Source organism: Vulpes vulpes, chromosome X (assembly GCF_048418805.1).
Source record: "Vulpes vulpes isolate BD-2025 chromosome X, VulVul3, whole genome shotgun sequence".
Classification (NCBI taxonomy): Eukaryota; Metazoa; Chordata; class Mammalia; order Carnivora; family Canidae; genus Vulpes; species Vulpes vulpes.
This window is the reverse complement of record NC_132796.1, coordinates 89,285,222-89,305,851: the sequence shown is the minus strand read 5'-3', so window position 1 is coordinate 89,305,851 and position 20,630 is coordinate 89,285,222. Positions and strand designations below refer to the sequence as shown.

Here is a 20,630-nt window from a genome sequence, read left to right as displayed (position 1 = left end):
ACAACTACAGCATTCGTAGAATAATTCCGTGTTATTTGTATTCATATTACGTTATGATGCTTAGCAATCTTTTTATTTTTTTATTTATTTTATTTTTTTTTAAAGATTTTATTTATTTATTCATGATAGAGAGAGAGAGAGAGAGAGGCAGAGACACAGGCAGAGGGAGAAGCAGGCTCCATGCACCGGGAGCCTGACGTGGAATTCGATCCCGGGTCTCCAGGATCGCGCCCTGGGCCAAAGGCAGGCGCCAAACCGCTGCGCCACCCAGGGATCCCTTTTTTTTTTTTTTTAAAGATTTTATTTATTTAATCTTTTTAATCCAGCAAAATTATTCTCTTCTTCCTCAATGAGTTGGAACTGAAATAAACTCTACTACCTACACCCCCCGAAAAGTTAATCCTCTCTCTTATTAAGCCTTAGAAAGAGCCGTCCGCACATATCTCTTGGGCGCAGAAGGACTGTGAACCAAAAAGCCAGGGCGTGGTCGCCCCGCCCACCGACTCCTACATCACCTCCCCTCTCGCCGCTTTCCAGCGAGGCGATTGGCTAAGCGCAAGAAAGGGCCCCGCCCCTAGTCTTATGACCCGCACCGAAGCCGCGCGTCCTGGCGTTTGCAGTGCCGCGCTCGGTGGTCCGCGGTCCTCCCGCCCGGTTTCGGCGAGCCCCTTCCCGGGTGTTGCTGTGCTGTTGCCACCGCCCCCTCCCGCCCCGCCGCCGCCCCCCCGCTTGGCGGAATCATGGTGTGCTTCCGCCTGTCCCCGGCTCCGGGCTCGGGGCTCGTTCTGCTCTGCCTTGTCCTGGGTGAGTTGTCGGGCCCTCCTGCTCCGTCCGTCAGCCTGGGCCCGGGGAGCCCAGTGCGAAGGCCACAGGCCGCAAGCCTGGTCCGGGGGAAGGGAGCGTGGGGGAGGCCGCGCGGCTCACCCTGGGCGGCGGCGCTTGGCCCGGGGAGGCGAGCCGTGACCTACGGAAGGCCTGATCGAGAGATGGCTGGGAAGAAGGGCCCGTGAGAGGGGGACGGGGCAAGCCAGACGGGTGGGCGCCCAGGGAGTAGGTGGGGGAAGAGTGGGGAGTGGAGCAGCCCTGGGGAGGAAGAGTAACTTGGGGAAGAGACTAAGGAGTGAGTCTAGGAGGGAGGTACGGGCGATTCTGGGGTGGCAGAGACCATTGGGAGACTCCTGGTTTCTTAGGATCAGGGTAGAGTTTTGAAGATGGTGGAAAACTATGGGGTGGGAGCGAAAATTGGGGAGGGAAGGGAACCGCCTTCGCCTGCGCGCAGAGCCTTGGGGGAATGGTGGGGAGTTAGGGGCGCTTATGACCGTAGAGTCTGGGGGACAGTGAGAGGGCCGGGGGGCGTTGTGTGGGTGGAAATTTGAGGCCGTGTAGGAAGGGTGATGAGAGAGATGAGGAACGCTGCCGGATTTGAGTGGTGGTTGGGAGTTTTGAGGGGTAGGGACCTAAGGTGACCCCGGGGCAATTTCCAGGCGAGAAAACTTGGACCTAACCTCTGGAGACTAAAGGGATGAGGGGGAATTTTGGCGGGGAGTGATCTGACTTGGAGGTGTTGAAGATGTCGCTTTTCTACCAGTTTTGCTACTTCCTCCCAGCCAGATACTGATTAAGAACAGACAGGCAAACCAACTTAAAGCCTTAAAAAAAAAAAAACCGGGTATTTCAGCTGGGAGGGCCTCCCAGATGTGCGGTTTTGGGGGTGGAGTATTGAGTCGTGTATACTGCCTCTTTGCCTTCAGAAGCTCGTTTTCTTCTCAGTGACACAACTGGCCTTTTACTTCTTTTTTGGAGGAGGAGGATAGGTGACTTGCCAAAGACTGGGTTGTTACCAAGTCATAAGAATGACTGGATGAATGTTGGCTGATTGTATTATCCCCCTCCCCCAAAGATCACTGGGTCCCTGAGGGCTGTAATGCCTGAAAGGTGAACTTTGACCAGAGTGTCTCTTCCTGACCTGATTCATCCTGTGCTTGTTGCTATCCACCAGCTTGCTGTTTGTGACCAAATAAAAGAAAGGGGGAACAAACCCAGGTGGTGGGGGTGGTGGTGGAGGGAGGGAGTAGCCTTATTAAGGGTCCGAAAGGGCAGTGAGAGGTACACAGTCTGTAATTCTCATTTCAGTAGAATAAAATCAGCACCCTAAAATAGTGGATTCTCAAACAGGGAACATTTGGCACTATCTGGAGACATTTTTGGTTGTCGCAACAGGGGATTGCTTTTGGCATCTAGCGGGTAGAGGCTGGGGATGCTGCTAAACATCCTACAGGGCATAGCATAGTGCCCCCATCCCCCAACAAAGAATTTTACACCTCGAAATGTCAGGAGTGCTAGAGTTGAGCAATCTTGTCCCAGAGTGATAGTGCTGGAAGGGTGGGTTCTTGATGATCTAATCTAGTGCTTCTCAAGGATCTTTTTGAGGAGGTACCTGTCAGATAAAAACTTATTTCTAAAATAATACTAAGAAGTTATTTGTTTCACTCACACTCTCACCAGTGTACAGTGGAGTTTTCCAGAGGCTACACAATGTGTGATGACATCACCACCACTCTGATGGCTCTGATGTTGTATTTTAGTCATTTCTCATTTTTTTATTTCGAATATGGCAAATACCGACAGATATAACGCACGTAAACCAATGTGAATAAGAGAGTAAAGGGTCCTGACACCAGATGTTTCAGACTCCTCAATCTAGTGCAGCTGTGCACATAGGGCAGGAGACACCCCTGTAGCCCTTCTGAAAGGAAGCCATGGAGACTTTGCTCAAACACAGTTCGAAGCTGTTGTTAACACTGCTGCCAGGCACTTACTGAGGGGCCAGCGACCCTAAGAGAGGATTGTTTACAACGAAAAGCACCTTATCAGTGGCTAGAACTCATCTGACCAACACATCTGTTAATCAGTAGTTCACTGCCAATTGAATCTGCACAAACACAACCCGGTTATTGTTTAGAGAAAGTGAAAAAAAATAATAGTTGTCCTACTTGTTGGCTTTCGTGTCATTAGATTTTTTTGTTGTTTCTTTTTTTATGAAAGCTTTTTTGTTTTGTTTTTACAAAAGCTATGCTTGCTCATTGCAGAAAATAAACAGGCAGAAAGAAGCACATGAAAGAACCCGTCAGCTCATCTGCTAGTTTGCCATTTATTGATCTGGACTAACTAGATTCATCTTCTTGGAAGAGTTCCAAGATCGATTTCCTCCACTTCCAGGTTTAGAACAGGGTTTGGGGGGAGTAAAAGTTCATAATGTACCTAGATTAGATTTTTAGAAGGTATCAGTGAAATAGAAATCTTCTCTTCTCCAGGGCTGCTTTTCCTGACAGTTGTTAGTTCAGTGTGGAACTCAGGCTCCTTCCATGTGGTTTTCTCTCTTAAGAATCCAGCTGGTCTTCAGTTGCCTGGTGGGGTTGGCACGTTACTTTTCATATATCAAAATACCAAGAATAGGTTTTTAAAAACTCAATAAATATTTGTAAAGTACCTGTTGTGAATCTTGTGCTGCTGTTCTGGGTACCAGTGAAGAGGGATCTGTCCTGGATTTATAGTCTTATTAGCTTGAGTGCTCAAGCTGTGCCAGTTTCACTTTGTAACTTTATAACTATCCTAGCTCCACGGAAATTTTTTAAAAATAGCTACTTTAGGGCAAGTATAGGAAAGAGTTCTTAGGAGTTATGTATTGGTCCTTTTCACAGAGATGAAGTCATGCTCCTCATTTGAATGAATTATAACTGACTAGAGAACTTTCTGAAGAAAAGCGATACGAATTTTCCAAAGCTCTACAGATGCATTATAAAGAGAGTAGTGGATAAAAACCATTTCCTAGCATCATCGTCTAAGTGTTTTTTTCTTTGTGACATCATAGATTTCAGAATTCTGTGGCTATTGATTTTTACAACTAGTTTGACTTCTGGTTTTTATAGGGTTGATGCTTTTCTTTTTTTTTTTAAGATTTATTTATTTATTCATGAGAGACACACAGAGAGAGGCAGAGACACAGGCAGAGGGAGAGGCAGGCTCCCCGCGGGGAACCTGATATGGGAGACCCGATCTGGATTCCGGGATCACGCCCTGAGCTGAAGGCAGATGCTCAACCGCTGAGCCACCGAGTCGTCCCTGGGTTGATGCCTTTCTGGGTGGGAGAAACCTCCTATAAATATCCTGAGTATGTACTTTACTGGTAGGAAGCTCTCCCTCCCGCAGATGTTTATCGATTGCCTGGTGAGCAGAGACCCGAGCATTGCAAGGAGGGCCAGCCAGGTGACCATCTGGAGAATAGGAGTAAATCTTGTTCCCAAACTCTTGGGTTATTAGGCTAGCCTGTTTTCAACTCTTTTAAAAAATTCTATTGCCAGTTAAGACTCCCCTATGGCACTAGTGTCTGAGAGCAAAGACTATCTTATGCACTGTTATTTCCCATTGCCCACTTAGCACAGCACCTGGTACAACGATCAACCCTCAGTACATTTTTGTTGAGGGTATTCATTGGTGGGCACTGGGGATATGACTGTAAATTAGACCCGCTTGGTCTCCTTTGTCTTCTGTGAACCTTAAATTACGTTTTGCAAGAAATTTTTTGTGTCTTTGGATTGAGGACTTCAAGATCGGTGCTAAGCTGTACAGATAATTATAAGCCAATTAACTGATGTATAATCCCATATAATAATGCTAGTATCTTACTCGTACCCCTTCAGATACACCTCCACAGTAGGGTAGGTTAGCATGGAGAACTAGGAAGTCCTTGGTGAGAAAGAGAGTAAGAGTTTCATAAAAACCAATCTCTCTCCTTTTGGAGGTGATCTAAAAGAGAAAGTAAGCATGAGATCTTTCTGTAACCTTTCCTTAAACGGGTAACTTCTTTTCAAGGTTCTGCTAAAATTATTTTTAGCTGTAATAGAGATACTTGAAAGGATAGGCTTATTATTTGTCCATTAGTCTTTGGTTATCACATCTGATAGGATTTTAGATCTTCAGATATTTCCCAGGAGTGCAGCTTTCTTCCCCTATCTCCTTGAGTGGAATTTGTGATCAACAATTATTTCACAGCACTGTAGCTGACTTAAGTGATCCTTGGTACAGGAAGACTTCTCTTCCTCCTGTAGTGACAAAAGCATTCCCATCATAATTTCATATTAAAGTGATCAGAGATCGCCTCAGATCCAAAAGTGTACTTTATAAGTACTTGTTGGTATCTTGCTGTGCATTGCAAAAGAATCTGGAGGTCTGCCAAACACCACTCACTCAGCAATAAGCATTTTCCATTAGTTGAATAGTGTTGAATCTTACTTCCTTACCCACTCTCTGGTCTTAAAAATAAATTATTTTGTAGCTTAGAATCATTTCATTACTTTTCTTTTTAAAAGAGATTTACCAGAAATTGAGAGTATCAGCAACTGAACGGGGTGGTTGTACCTATATTAGGAAGCATAAATGAGGACTTGTAAATGAGGAACAGTTTATCTGATTTATTAAACCTACGAACAGAAAAGAAAGAATAAATAGGTACTTGTATGCCTATGTCATGTGCTTTAAAAAAAACTTTATTTATTTATTTAAAGATTTTATTTATTTATTCACGAGAGAGACAGGCAGAGACACAGGCTCCCCACGGGGAGCCCCATGCGGGACTGGATCCCAGGATCCTGGGATCATGCACTGGAGCCAAAGGCAGAGGCTTAACCACTGAACCACCCAGGCACCCCATGTTGTTGTTGTTGTTGTTGTTGTTGTTTTTTAATGCTTTGCCCAACATCATTCTGAACTGATGAGTTTGAGTTTAGGAGTTCATAGTTTAATATGATGAAAGTAAACAAACATACCACTAAAATTTGGGAAGGATTCCTTTAGGTGCTATATTTACTAGGAGGGAAGCTTGTAAGCTGGGATATCTAACTTGCTTGACAAAGTTATCTTAGCTGTGAAGGTCTTGCATGCTTTCGAAGAACTTGTTCGAGAAATACTCCAATTCTTAGCCAGGATAACTTGCCTAGAGTCTCACAGCTAGTAAATTGGACTGACTTGATTTGAATTCTAGCTTTTCACTGCCAGGGATGGGCCTCTTAATCGCCTCATTATATTGCTTCTTAGATCATTGTTTCTCATTGGTTTTGTTTTACCACTAGTATTATGTTCCCACCCCACCCCCCTTTCGTTTGCAAATGTTTGCAAATCTTTCAAGTACACTTCCAGTCAGATAGACTTGTAAAAACCTACCCACTTTTTGCCGCATCTCCTACTTGGAGAACTAAATTGTGAATTCTAAAAGAACGTATAAACGAATTTTTTGGAAATAATATTGAGAGGATAATTAAATTTGAGAAAGTTGATTTTTGAGGCATGCCTTTTTTTCTTTGGAGAATAAACGCTCAGCTCTATAATTATACACTTCTAGGATATGTTCAGCTGTGTGGGTTTTTTTTAAACATTTAATTAAATGTAATTATTTTTTTATTTGAGTATAGTTGACACAGCTGTGTTTTTTTTAACTTTTTAAAAATATTTTATTTATTTATTCATGACAGAGAGAGAGAGAGAGAGAGAGGCAGAGACACAGACAGAGGGAGAAGCAGGCTCCATGCCAGGAGCCCGATGTGGGACTCGATCCTGGGACTCCAGGATCACGCCCTGGGCCAAAGGCAGGCGCGAAACCGCTGAGCCACCCAAGAATCCCTATTTTTCTTTTTTTAATGTCATAGAGACCTTTAAACAAAAACAGTTTAGCTATGCTAAAATCAAATACAGCAATAAGGATGGAAATGGTTTGCTGGAGACTTTTTAGCATATAATAAGTGTAGACGTTTTAGCTGTCAACATGCTTTATGGGGAAATAGATCTTTCCTAGCTTGAAATTCATCTCAAAATTTATTGAGGCGAAAACTGACTTGGGGGTTGAGGGTGTATCCAGAAGACCAATAGGTTAGATTCATGATTTGGAGGAGCTAAAACATTGGCTTTTTGTAATTAGCATAAGCTATATTTCAGGTCCTTCCTGCAGGATATTTTTACCTTGATAGGCTCAGTCAGTACTTATTGAGAGACTAAGATGTACTCTGCAAGATTAGGAATGATAGGAGATGGAAGACAAGTAATAGATGCAGTCTCCCCAACCATGGCACCCCTGATGGATGACATTCATATAAAAGGCACACTCCTTGGGGCTGTGGCATAGATAAGATCATCTGTTGGTAAGGGAGAATTTTGGAATTCAGATGAGTGGCGGACATTATCAAAAGGGAATCTTGAATCCATATATATCAATCATTCACAGACTCGGTTCCTTTTTTTTATTAGCTAACGAATTATCAGCTGTATACCATAATTTACCATGACACAGCAGTTTGTTGTGAAGTTACAGTTGAAAACTGCTGTTTTAGAGCTTGTGACGATACAGGAGTCAGGATTTACAGGCACAACAGGCATAAAATAGCTGAATAATTTCAGATAGTATAAAATACACAGAAGGGTGGGGGGTATGCACATGTATGATTGCTCCTTGAGGCTTTTTTTTTTTTTTTTTTTTTTTTGCTCCTTGAGGCTTTTACAGGTAAGGAAATCTCGGTGGAGAAATTGGCTGCTGAAAAATGAGTTAGCTTATCAGTCCAGGTTCTTAATTGTAAGCACCAGAGATAAAATCTGATTGATTTTTAAGCAGAAAAGGGGAACTTGCTAGAAAGGTATCAGAGCTTATGCATAGGCTTCCCACCATTCCGCTCCTAGATATACTCCCAATGGAGACACATCCACATGTGTTCGCCAATGTGCCCGTTTGTAATAGGACCACACTGGAAACTATCCACATGCCATATATGATCTCCCATAGATCAGTAGAGTAGATTTAGCTTGTGAAAACTCTTTGATCTGTATGCTTAAGGTCAGATGCACTTTTCCCTTCCATGTGTTAGTGTATACTTTTCCGTACTGTATGAAAAAATGTGTTATCAGGTAACACAATTACCAGAGCTCCGGGCTGGTGTATCTCAAAGCCTGGTCCCAGTTTCCCCAGTCACGCCACTGAACCACACTAACACCACCAAGCATTAAACTGCAGTTCAAGCACTACTGGCCACTGCCACCAGCCTGCTGGCTGGCCTTGTGGCCCGAGTCCTTGATCCCACTGTGGTGACTTCCACCTGAGGGTGACAGTTCCATTCCTGGCTCCATTCCGCTGCCCTCCTATCTAAAATCTGGGGTGGATGCCTCTGTTAGGCGAAGCCTAGCACAGGTGCCCATCCTTGCTGCAAGGAAGGTTGGGAAAGCGAGTAGCTGACATTTTCAGCTTTTACCCTGATCTGCCAGAAATTATTAGGGAAAGGCAGGGTCAGTGGCGTGGGGCAGAGGATGTTGGTGTTTCAGATTTGGGGGCAGCCAAAAAGAGAAGGAAGTCCTTCCTGAAGTGAACATTTAGGTCAGTAGAAAAAAAGTAAATTTCAAATGTTAGGGACAGTAGACGCCTAAGGGTAGAGGTTGAGTAGAGCATGGCATTTGGGTCCAGTGGAACAAGTTTAACCAGATTAAAGGGTGTGTTCTGGGAAAATGGTTTGAGAGAAGTTGAAGGAATAGGGTGGGATGAGATGAAGGATTGCTTTGAAAGTCAGGTGGTAGAGTTTAAATTTAATATGGGAGTTGGGGAGCTAATAAAAGTATCTGAACAAGTGTCCTGATAGGAAGAGATATTTAAGGACCATTAATCAGGGAGCATTTCTAGGGACAGCTAGGAGGCGTCTGTAGTAATTTAGGGGTAGGGTGGTAGGTTGGGAATGGAAATAAAAGGCAAAGGCAAAGGTTTAAGAGAGGCCTCGAAGAGGAAAAAAATCAATAGGACTTCATGAAGGGAATGGAGTGGAAGCTTCATTCCCAAACTTTTGAGCCTGACTGACTCTACTTGGTCCTGCCTTTCCTTTAGAGCTTAGAGATGCCAAGAAGAGGACTGATGTAGAGGAAGTAGACGAGTGAATTTTAGTGTTGCAGTTGTTGAGTTTGAGGTGATAGAGACTGAGTGAAAGTGGTCCCTGGGCCGTGGGGAGAGGTGGAGAGAAGGAAGCTCTGTGAAAGGAATAGCTCTCACCGGGAGAAAGGCTGGGAAGGCACTGGAATTGAAAGTGCTGGAGCCCTCAGGGCACTTCTCAGTTCTCATTTTTTAGGTTGGTAGCTGGCCAATCTTGAATTTAATGTAGTGGTGAATTTGAACTGCAACTTGTGCCTTCTGCTTCGTGGGGTTTGAGGTCTCCCACGCAGGTACATGCTGCTGCTATTACCGCTTTACACCATTTTCTTTCTGTTGCATCAGTGTCTTTGGCAAGTAAATGAATAACACTCGCAAGGCTTTTCTCGGTTATTTCTAGCAGTTTTGAATCCTTTGGCTACAAGGAGGATATGTTAAAGCTAGGGACTTTAAATGAGACAGAGAGAGAATATATAAAAAGCAGGCCTCCAGGGACGCCTGAGTGGCTCAGTGGCTGAGCGTCTGCCTTTGACTCACTCAGGTCATGATCCTGAGGCAGAGGATCACGACCTGAGGCTTCTCCCTCTGCCTGTGTCTCTGCCTCTCTCTCTGTCTCGCTCATGAATAAATAAATAAAATCTTAAAAAAAAAAACAGGCCTCCAATTGATTGGAAAAATTAGGAGCCAGAGTTCTCAGTCCTACAGCAAGGGTAGCCTTGGGTCAGGGGTGACAGCTCCTCCCTTCCATAGTGTACTGAGCAAAGACCGGCTATGAAACCTACTTAAGCCTCACGAGGTCAAGTCTTAACCAGTATGTTTAGGCACTCAGTAACCACAAGCTTTAGCATAATACTCAGGCTTGAGAGGCAGCCTGGTCTCTGGAGCATCACAACGATCGGCTTTTGTGTACAACTTGAAAGCTGTTGCTGAGGGACGCCTTCTTGGTATTCCTCTTAGGACTTTATGCTCTATGGTCCACAGCATGTCCTTACTTGTAGATGGTGCTGGATTGCTCAGATATCATTAAAGGATATACATCTGTCTTAACAGGAAACACCTTGCCCCTTGGGTAATGTGTGAGACAGTGAAGAAAATCCTTAAATGGTTGCCTGTCATTTATGCTGCTGCTGTGTTTGCTGGCACATAGTACTTTGAGTCCTTGGGCTCTTCGGTATAATGGCAGTGTCCCTGTGTTTAGCCTAGTGTAGATCAGAGCCAAGTTAGCTCAAAAGTCCCAAGGCTTTTCTGTCCCCATAAGGTTTCTCTGCCCCTGAAGAGGTAGCAGGTTGAGAACAGAGGAAGTTGACTTTGAGTCCATGTCAAAAGGTTCATCAGCCTTCCTAATCAGTTGGATTTTAAAGTAAAACAAAGTGATGAATGTCACATCTATAAAAAATTAACCTTTTGCTTATGGACCTAACAACCTTTGAAATGAAACTCTGTTCTTTTGGTCACGTGGTACAGATGCTTACAAAGAGCGATCCCACATCTTCACCTCAGAATAAAATAGTTTGCCAAGACATCCGTGTGTCATAGGTCACGTAGCTTGTGGCAGGATTGAAAGCAACAAGACCATAGAACACGTGATCTATCATTATTTTGGCAGAGGAAGTTCCACTGGCTGGTTTGAGAGAGGTTTGTTTTTTTGGTTTTTAGTTTTGATTTTTAAAGAAATTTATTTAAAATCAATTAACATATTGGGTATTATTAGTTTCAGGGGTAGAATTTAGTGATTCATCAGTTGCCTTTCACACCCAGTGCTCATTCCATCACCCAGTTACCCCATATCCCATCCCACTCCCCTCCAGCAGCCCTCAGTTTGTTTCCTACAGTTATTTCTTTTTAAGATTTTATTTATTTATTCATGAGAGACACAGAGAAGCAGAGACACAGGCAGAGGGAGAAGCATTTCCCCGTGGGGAGTCTGATGTAGGACTCGATCCCAGGGCCCAGGGATCACCACATGAGCTGAAGGGAGATGCTGCCTGTTTCCTACAGTTATAAGTCTCTTATGGTTTGTCTCCCTCTCTGATTTTGTCTTATTTTTTTTCTCTCTCCCTTCCCCTATGTTCATCTGTTTTGTTTCTTAAATTCCACATATGAGTGAAATCATATGATTGTCTTTCTCTGACTGACTTATTTCACTCAGCATAATACCTTCTAGTTCCATCCTTATTGCAAATGAGAGAGACAGTTTAACACCTCTCCCAAGCTCCCCCTTAAACCCATTTACCTTAAAAACAAAAGTCCCAACAGCAAACTATAATTTCCTAAGACAAAACTGGCAAGGTGCAGACGAATGTGGATATGACTATTAGGAGGCAAAAGGCAAATGTCACTGGTCTGTGCCATTGCATAAGCATCCTAGGTCAGGTGGCCATTCCTTCTGGAAGGAGTAATGCTAACTTTATCAATAGGATTCTACTCAAAAGACAAAGAAAAACCATCACCAAGATACCATATATATTCAAAGTATTTTGTTTCATTTTAAAGCTGGTTAAACTTCAGTGTTGGATAGAGTTTGTTTTTATTTTAGATATGTTTTTGTGGTACAATTTTACAGTCTTATTCTTTTTAATCTAGGAGCTGTCTCATCTTATGCATTGGAAGTTAATGTGACAGACTCAGAAAAAGCCACTTGCCTTTATGCAAAATGGCAGATGAATTTCACAATACAGTATAACACTACAAGCAAAAATTTTGTAAGTGTTTTCCTTTTCCTTTGAGTTTTATAGTAGGAACTCAGTTCTACCCTTTATCCTTTGTATACATTTATGTAAATGAGATTTCATGTTAACTGACTTGCTTAACACTTAAATTCCGTGGGTTTTTAAAAAACATATATACTTGAAGGTATTCTGTTTAGTGTTGGAAGGAATATTTTATTTCATAGGTTCTTTGGAGTTCTTGCAGTTGATTAAGGGCAAGTGATCCGAAGACTGTGGCGTTCAGGTCTAACTACATCTGTAAATGCTTTAACATGTACTAATGTCAGAGCTTTCCCATTTTTAATAGTTTGCTGTTAAAATCTCCTTTTTGAGAGGGGGTGTCCTCTCAATCCTATTGCCTTCTTATTTTCTTTTATTTAAGGTCCTGCCTGCTTATAACCTGATTTAAAAACCAATCAAGAACAGAAGTTCAGGCCACTTTCCCTTTTCCTTTTAGACATAGATGAATTTGTCCAGAGGACTGGTATATAGGTGAAAAATCTGGGACTGGTTTACACAACAGGCCAGGCAAAGGGCAACCTGGCCATGGGGGCTCATGTGATGGAGACTAAATTGGCACATCCTGTATAAATGTTTGGTGCTCATTACTGTGTGTTATTTACCCCAAACTTCTTTTTGTTTTAGAAAACTGCAACCATTTCAGACTTTAGCACTGCAACCTATAATGGAAGCGTTTGTGGGAATGACCAGAACAATCCCAAAATAGTGGTACAATTCGGATCTGGTTTTTCCTGGACTGTGAAGTTTACGAAGAAGGAGTCGGCTTACTTAATTGACAACATCTCATTTTCCTACAACCTCAGTGATAATGCAACATTTCCTGATGCTAAAGAAAAAGGTAAATTTAAGAATTAAATTTATGTTCTCATGCTCTTTTTTAAAAAAAGATTTAATTTATTTATTTGAGAGAGAGAGAGAGTGAGAGGACAGAGGGAAAGGGCAGAGGGAGAGAGAAGAAGACCCAAGCAGACTCCCCGCTGAGCATGGAGCCCAACATGGGGCTCAATATCATGACCTGAGATCATGACCGGAGCTGAAACCAAGAGTCAGATACTCAACCAGCCATGCCACCCAGGTGCCCCTCTCTTGTTCTATGTTAATAATAAAAATGTAGGTAATTTAAATATCATCTGTATGCATGGCTGTCTAACTAGAATGGAAAGTTCATGTCTTTGTATTTCCCACCCCTACCCCATGTATAGCAGTGTTCAACACAGTGATGATACTTGCTGTCATTGTTTGAGTGCTTTACTTTGTACTATGGAGTACCCAAAGTGTGTGTCTAGCTGCATCTTAGTCCATAACAGCAAGCTTGGGAGGTAGATATTATTTCTACTTTACAGGTAAAGGGAATGAGGCTTGATGAAATTAAATGACTTTCCTAGAGGTCACATAGCCAGCAAGTGGGCGAGCTGGTGTTTGAACTAAAAAGTCTGTTAAGCTACAGAGTTCGTGCACTTCACTATTATTATTTATTTCATCCAGTAGTGGGTATCAACAAATGTTGAATGAATGAGAAAATCCTTTACTGATAGCTATTTTAAGCCTGTACACGGAGGATCCCTGGGTGGCTCAGCGGTTGAGCACCTGCCTTCAGCCCAGGGGCGTGATCCTGGAGTCCCGGGATCGAGTCCCACATTAGGCTCCCTGCATGGAGCCTGCTTCTCCCTCTGCCTGTGTCTCTGCCTCTCTCTCTCTCTTTCTCTCTCTGTGTGTCTCTCAGGAATAAATAAATAAAATCTTTAAAAAAATTAAGTCTGTACATGTTCAGTAACCGTACATCAGCAGAAACACTTCATCTTCAATCTTTTTACTATTTATTTATTTATTTATTTATTTATTTATTTATTTATATTTTATTTTATTTATTCATGAGAGACACAGAGAGAGAGGCAGAGACATAGGCAGAGGGAGGAGAAGCAGGCTCCATGCAAAGGGCTCAATCCTGGGACTCTGGGATCATGCCCTAAGCCAAAGGCAGATGCTCAACCACTGAGCCACCCATGCGTACCTCTTTTTACCATTTAGATAGGATTTGGACTGAAGAGTAAATGATTAAAGGCAAAATGACTGAAGTCAACATTTGTTGCTATTTTGAGACAATTTCACGTCAAATCAAACTTGGAAAAGCATCAGCAATAAGGTGTTCTTGTCCATCTTAGAGCTGAAACATGTACTAGATTTTTTTTTTAGTACTAAAATTTTGAAGGTGCACAGATAGTGGAGATTTCAATTTTATCCAGGATATAATTCTCCTTTCCCTTCTCTTGTGATTTGGGTTAACATGGGGTTTGTAGTAGCTTAGCATTTTTCACAGGTAGATAGTATTTCATTCTGACCCCAGAAACACAGGCAGATTGGCTTCGGTTGTAAGACCTGGGATAAATGACTCATTTGGATGTATGGATATCCAAAGATGATATGTATGTCCAGGACCCAGAAGTGAATGAGCTCATGTAAAACTTGGGGGGTAATGTGGACTCAGACTTGGAAATCAATCCTAGCTTTCTCTTTCCTAACCTCTTAGTTTGAGAGGATAACTAAAGCAAGTCCGTTATGGGTTGCTTTCTATATTTAGCCTTGTGCCCTGCATTGTCTTCTATAATTAGTATAGGATTTGCTCCCTCACCTTCAAGTGAGGAGTTTTAAAACTAGTTTGGGAGACAAAGCAAATTTGGCTTTCTAGGTGAGATGCCAAAGTAGAAAGCATTGAGAGCAGTGTGATTTGTTTGTGGTTTTGTTTGGGGAGTGGCAACATGAGAGAGGCCGTAGACACCGCCCCCCCCTCAGGGTTGAGAGTCAATTTTGCAGATGCTGTATATTTCCTGAGCCCATCTGTTTGAACCTGATACAAATGTGTCCTCCCAAGTGGTCTGCTTAGCAGCAGAGAGAAGGAAGAGGTCAGTGTGTGTGGAAGGAGTGAGAGATCTTGTTGTCGAGAAAGATGTTGAAGCTCAGCTAATGGTCTAATTTGAGTCAAGCGGAGAATTGGAGCAGAGGATTTCCAGCAGGGGGAAGCATAGTACCGCAGCAGTAGCTGGAGAGCTGCCTGATTCAGATAGAGGCTGTGCATGTAGCAGAAGGAAAATCAAGTTGGCTGGGCCTGGTGGGTCTAAATTATAGGGAGCCTTGGAAGCCAGGGAGAGGCATTTAACTTGATGGGGTAGGCACTGGGGAACCATTTTAGATTTTTCAGTAGGAGCATGACCTAACAAAAGCAGAGACAGTAGTTTGTAAAGGATGTTCTGGAGGATTAATTTGGAAGTGAGGAGACTGCAGGCAGAGATGCCAGCTTTAAGAGGCTGTTCTAGTAACCAAGGGATGATGTAATTGAGTGCCTAGATCAAGGGGGTGGTAGTAAAAGGACAAATCTGACAGATTTGAATGGAAAAACTATGGACTCTTAACAGTTAGCTTCCCTCCTTTTTATTTTAAACAAGGGGAGGATGCAATTTTTTTTATTACTAGCATCTATGTAATAAGATATGTGAAGCTATTTGGAATTTAACATGGTCTCCTTAAATGGACTGTTGTTTTTGAAATAATTTAGTGTTTTATTTTTAGGCATCTGAGAATTGAAGCAACTTTGAAGTTGCTGTTTTCTTAAAATTTTTTCATGATTAAAATACAGAAAAGTACAGAGAAGAATATGATAGATATACCTGTATCAGTTACCCAGAGTTTATAAATGCCATTTTTTCATATTTGCCTCATCTTTTTATTTATTTAGAGAAGTAAAAGCTTAAGATACATTTGAGGTTTCCTTTGTACTCACTCCCCGGAGCCATCTTCCTCTGTGCCTCCCTAGAGGCAGCCACTCATAGGAATTTCCTATCCACCTGTTTACCTTTGACTAATATGTACATGTTCATGAATAATACATTGTTTAAAAAATTATCATTTCATAGTATAACTCCAGTATGTCTATAGATTGTTTTTGAGGTCTGTCTATATAAGACAGTTCAGATACCCATTCGCTTAATGTTAACAGAAACAGTTTTGGGGAAAAATGTTCTAGTGTGTTGGTTTAAAAATTGTATTTTTCCTTTGGCCATTAGGGGGTGCCAAGACAGCGTTAATTGGCTGCCTTGCTGCATGATGGAGAGGCCCTGAAGGCAGCCTCTATTAAGGACCTTGCATACCTTTCTTCCTTGTTGCTTCTTCAAAAGAAACTAAGCCATTTGGGTGGATAATTGTGAGCCTAGTCTTGAAGCATCCCCACAGGCATTATAATAAAACTCCGTATGGGATGGCTGTAACTTATTCCTTTCACACTTTCATATTCTGAAGATTTCCTGAAATGGAACAGTCTTTAAATGCTATCCAGGAAGGAGTTCTAAAAGCTCCTTATAGTAATTGTAACTGCCTCTGAGATAGTAGCACAAAAATAAGAATTTACTATGAAGTCCCTGATGAATCCATCTTTCTTCCTCCTTTGGTCACAAAGTCCTGTTGATTGGACCTTAGCTATGTTTTCAGTGTGGCCTCTTTGCTCTGTATTACCTTAATTTAGGCAAACCCCTCACCTTTTACCTTAACCAGAGCAGCAGCCTTCTAACTACTTCCTGTCTTTTTAATTTTTTAAGTTTTTTACTTCCCATCTTAAATGACTTTCCTTTAGAGTCCTTTCCCCTGCCTGGCCCCTACAATTTTGCCATCTCCCTTAGAATAAATTATATGTGTGTTATTTATTTCCAGCTTTAAAAACTGAAGCTAACTTTTCACGACTAACAAAATAAAACCTGACCTGCCCTCAGCTCCTCCAGTTTGCTTCAACATGTGGCCACCTGCAGCTCGTCTTTCCTTCCTGACCCCCGTCACATCTTTCCTCTTTCTCCTTGTGTTTCGGCCCCAGTGAATTTGTCATTTCCTGAACATGCCATGTCCATTATCACTTAAGGACGAGGTGAGGCAGGCAGGCAGGACGAGAAGAAGATCTACAAATAGAGTTATGTGATCGCTTTTCTCCTACCTTGGAAACAGCTAGTGTTAATCTTGTTTTATAGGAATTTTGACTGTCCATGACCTCGTGGGATTCAGAATTCCTTTGAACAACATCTTTAGATGCAATAGTTTATCAACTTTAGAAAAGAATGGTGTTGTCCAGTACTATTGGGATGTTCACGTACAAGCTTTTGTCCAGAATGGTACAGTGAGCACTAAAGGTGAGTACTTAAAGTATATATATTTGGATCTGAATTTAAGATTAGAGTATATACTTAGCCGGCTTTGATTGAAATTGTTATCCGAAAGCATTTCTATACTAAGACTTGTTTGTAGCTTACACTGGACTATAACATTTTTGTAAATAACAACAGTTCTTGTTCTTGCAGAACTTGCAATTATAAGTTGATGATGTGCATGTTGTGCGATGGGTGGTTTTGTTTTTTTGTTTGTTTGTTTTGTGTTTTTTTTTTTTTTTTACAAATGCTGGACCTGTAGTGTTTTCAGCTGATTAAACCTAATCTTTGAATAAATCCTCAAATAGCTTGATCATCAGCACTTTAGATTTTGACGATCCAAGACCTTGGCTCAGGAATGAAGTTTTTGTGTTCAAATCTTGAATTGTATAAACTGTTTTTATCACTTCTATGTGACTTTATTGAAGTATCATAATTCTCATTTACCAGCTCTGAAAAACGACCAACGCTTCCTAAGAAGAGGTTGAAATGCCTCTGATTTGTTGTAGGGGTGATACAAATAAAAGGTTCATTTGTATTCACACCCTTTAGTGATTTTTTTAAGGATTTTATTTATTCATGAGAGACACAGAGAGAGGCACAGACACAGGCAGAGGGAGAATCAGGCTCCATGCAGGGGGCCCTACATGGGACTTGATCCCAGAACTCCAGTCACGCCCTGGGCTGAAGGTGGCGCTAAACCGCTGAGCCACCGTGGCTGCCCCCTTTAATGATTTTTTTTTAAGATTTTATTTATTCATAGAGACACACAGAAAGAGAGTTGCAGAGACACAGACAGAGGGAGAAGCAGGCTTCATGCAGGGAGCCTGACGTGGGACCGGATCTCGAGCCTCCAGGATCACACCCCAGGCTTCAGGCGGCGCTAAACCACTGTGCCACCTGGGCTGCCCCCCCTTTAATGATTTTTAAACTTTTTTCTCATAAATCCTCTCTATCCTTATAGTGGTTGTGTGTGTGAAAGAAGAGGGCAGGCCTAGGTAGGGGTGAAATGTTTTCATACTTAAATTTCTTATTTTCACATCAGAGGCAGGTGACATTCTTTATTCTTTGGGCATAAAGGGACCTTGGGGTCTGAAGAAATGAGTGTGTGGTAAATAAAGTATAAAGTAGATAAAGCGTTTGTATGCAGTGTCTGGTGTGTCATAACTCTTACAGATTGTTGGCATCTGAAGCTGCAGTTTGGGAATGAACTTCTGCCTCATTCCCCTAATAAAACCTTTTGGACTTCTATTGTAAGAAATAGTTTGCTCTTTCCTGGCATTATGGATTAAGAAAAAGGCCAGTTAGTTTATTTTGTCTTTCGTTTGTTTCTTTAGAGTTTCTGTGTGAAAAAGATAAAACTTCAACCACTGTGGTGCCCACGATCTCCACCACCACACCATCCCCTACTACAACACCCACTCCAAAGGAAAAACCAGAGGTGGGATCCTACTCGGTTAATAATAGCAATGGTACTTGTCTTCTGGCTACCATGGGGCTGCAGCTGAACATCACTCACGATAAGGTATAGTTGTCTGTTTTTAATTGATGAGTTCTTCTCATATCTCCTTTCACATATGGTATATCCTACCTCTGGCCCAAGAGTAGTGTTATTAGACTGATTCTGCCTTAAAGATTTTTTGAAATTTATTTATTAGAGAGAGAGAGAGGGAGAGAGGGAGCATGTGTGCATGAGCAGGGGGAAGGGCAGAGAAGCAGACTCCTTGCTGAGCCAGAGCCCAACACGGGGCCTCAATCCTAGGACCCTCATGACCTGAGCTGAAGGCAGATGCTTAACCAACTGAGCCACCTAGGCACCCCTAGACTGATTATGTATGTATGTATTTATTATTTTAAAGATTTTATTTATTCATGAGAGACAGAGAGAGGCAGAGACATAGGCAGAGGGAGAAGCAGGCTCCCTCTGGGGAGCCCAATGCAAGACTTGATCCTGGGATCACGACCTGAGTCCAAGGCAGACACTTATCTGCTGAGCCACCCAGGTGTCCCCTGATTCTGTTTTAAATGGAGGTTTGATGTTGACTTGTTGAGGTCTGATTAATTTGGAGTTACTGTAACCACAAAGAGTTAATGTCACTGTCAAGGTGTTGTCTTGGCCAGCAGGAAACCTAGCCCTTTCAAGGATTCTTTGGGGTTTAGATTCAATTTACCATCAATAGATCGGTGTACAGTCGATTTTTAATTCTAGTCAGTTTAAAATATAACTCCTCATTTGTATCTGAAACACAGTGTAGGTTGATGTGCTGGGAAAGCGCAGCTGTTTCTCCAACTCCACGATGACTCAGATGGTAGAAATGCTCAAGTAGGGGAGGGCACTTCTGGTTGCAGTGTTCCACGGAGGCTATAGGGGGCGTGCTGACCAACAAATCCCATTTCCAGAGTCTTGCGACTTAAACAAGCTAGATAGATGGCTCTTGTGCTCCATAAAAATGTGTCTTTTCATTTGACTCATTATCGAGGAAGCTTCTATCTTGTTTTTCTTTTCTTTCTTTTTTTTTAAGTTGTTGGAGTCATAGCTTGATGGCCTGGGCCAACTTCGTTTGAAAGTAAGACACCATAAAGTATTCAGACAACAGGATTTCTTTTGCTACACTGAGGCTGCTTATTAGGGTATAAAGGTTTTGCCATGGACTTGTATGGTTGAGCTGTACCTTTCTCCCTCTTCTCCGCTAAAGGTAGCTTCGGTTATTAACATCAACCCCAATACAACTGACTTCACTGGGAGCTGCCAGCCACAGACTGCCCTGCTTAGACTGAACAGCAGCAACATAAAGTACCTTGACTTTGTCTTTGCTGTGGTGAGTAACAGATTTCTTTAAGATTAGGTCCATTTTGCTTTGAAACATCTGAAAGTCTAAATGGCTCTGGGGGGGGGGTGTGGGGGGGAGTGTCTGTAGAGCATGTTTAGCCCTATTTTCCATTTCAGCACTACTTAATTATAAAGTGTAGTCCATCGATCCCACTTAATCCCTCAGAGTCACCTCAGTGGTCTGTGAGGTAGACTTTTGTATTCATGTTCATGATCATCAAAAGTCACTATTCTTCCATTATATAGACTTCAGGGTAGGAGCAAGAATTAGCCCACACCAAAAAAAAAAAAAAAAAAAAAACCCTCTCTCATGTATCCCATATAGAAATATTTAATAATAAAGTAGAAATATTTATGTATATTATAAAAGATAAAAAGTAATTTCCAGAATATTTTTCTCTGTTATTGGTTAGGAAACTTGTGTTTGTGTATTCTAATATCTGAGGTTTTTTTGGAGGCTATGCTGTTTGTCTTAGCATCAGTAATAATAATAGTTAACATTTATTGAGTACATGCCATCTATAAGGCTCTGTGTAAGTACTTAACATGCATAAGTTAATTAAATCAGGATAGTTTATAATGGCAGCATTCGAGTTTTTGTTCATGTTTGTATCAGGGGCTGAACCCTAAACAGAAGGCTTAGCATACGTGCTCTACTTCTTGCTAGCATAAATTCATCCCTGAGGACTTTTATTTCTACCTTTTCAGAAGCAGTTAGTACCCTCACAATTTTTGAGGGGGGTGTGTGGGAAAGAGGGCACAGGTGTGAGTGAGGGAAAATCTTAAACTGTCAGCAGTTCTCCAACTAAGACTGATTGTTTAGGTAGATTGATTAACAAATAGTTCTGCTTTTAAATCAGATGACTCTACTAGGGATGGGGAAACACTCTCCACATCTGATACATAAAAATTTAGGTATGTGGTATTTGTTTCAATTCTGAACT

General features: G+C 42.0%; 1 protein-coding gene across 4 annotated transcripts in view; it reads left to right on the top strand.

Moving 5' to 3' along the window:
• The first annotated feature begins 479 nt into the window (after nt 1–479).
• LAMP2 (lysosomal associated membrane protein 2) overlaps nt 480–20,630 on the top strand; it is a 39,050-nt gene continuing 18,899 nt past the window's right edge. For 2 of the 4 annotated variants that reach the window (XR_011998088.1, XM_026017916.2), the window contains exons 1-6: nt 536–804; nt 11,531–11,649; nt 12,301–12,514; nt 16,683–16,841; nt 18,194–18,381; nt 19,553–19,675. Coding sequence is in view for 3 of the 4 variants with exons in the window: in XM_026017916.2 (XP_025873701.1) it covers nt 741–804; nt 11,531–11,649; nt 12,301–12,514; nt 16,683–16,841; nt 18,194–18,381; nt 19,553–19,675 (867 nt within the window). In the remaining variant the exon portion in view is untranslated. Of the gene's footprint in view, nt 805–11,530; nt 11,650–12,300; nt 12,515–16,682; nt 16,842–18,193; nt 18,382–19,552; nt 19,676–20,630 lie in introns of all 4 variants that reach the window. The other 2 variants (XM_026017918.2, XM_026017917.2) reach the window with 2 other exon arrangements.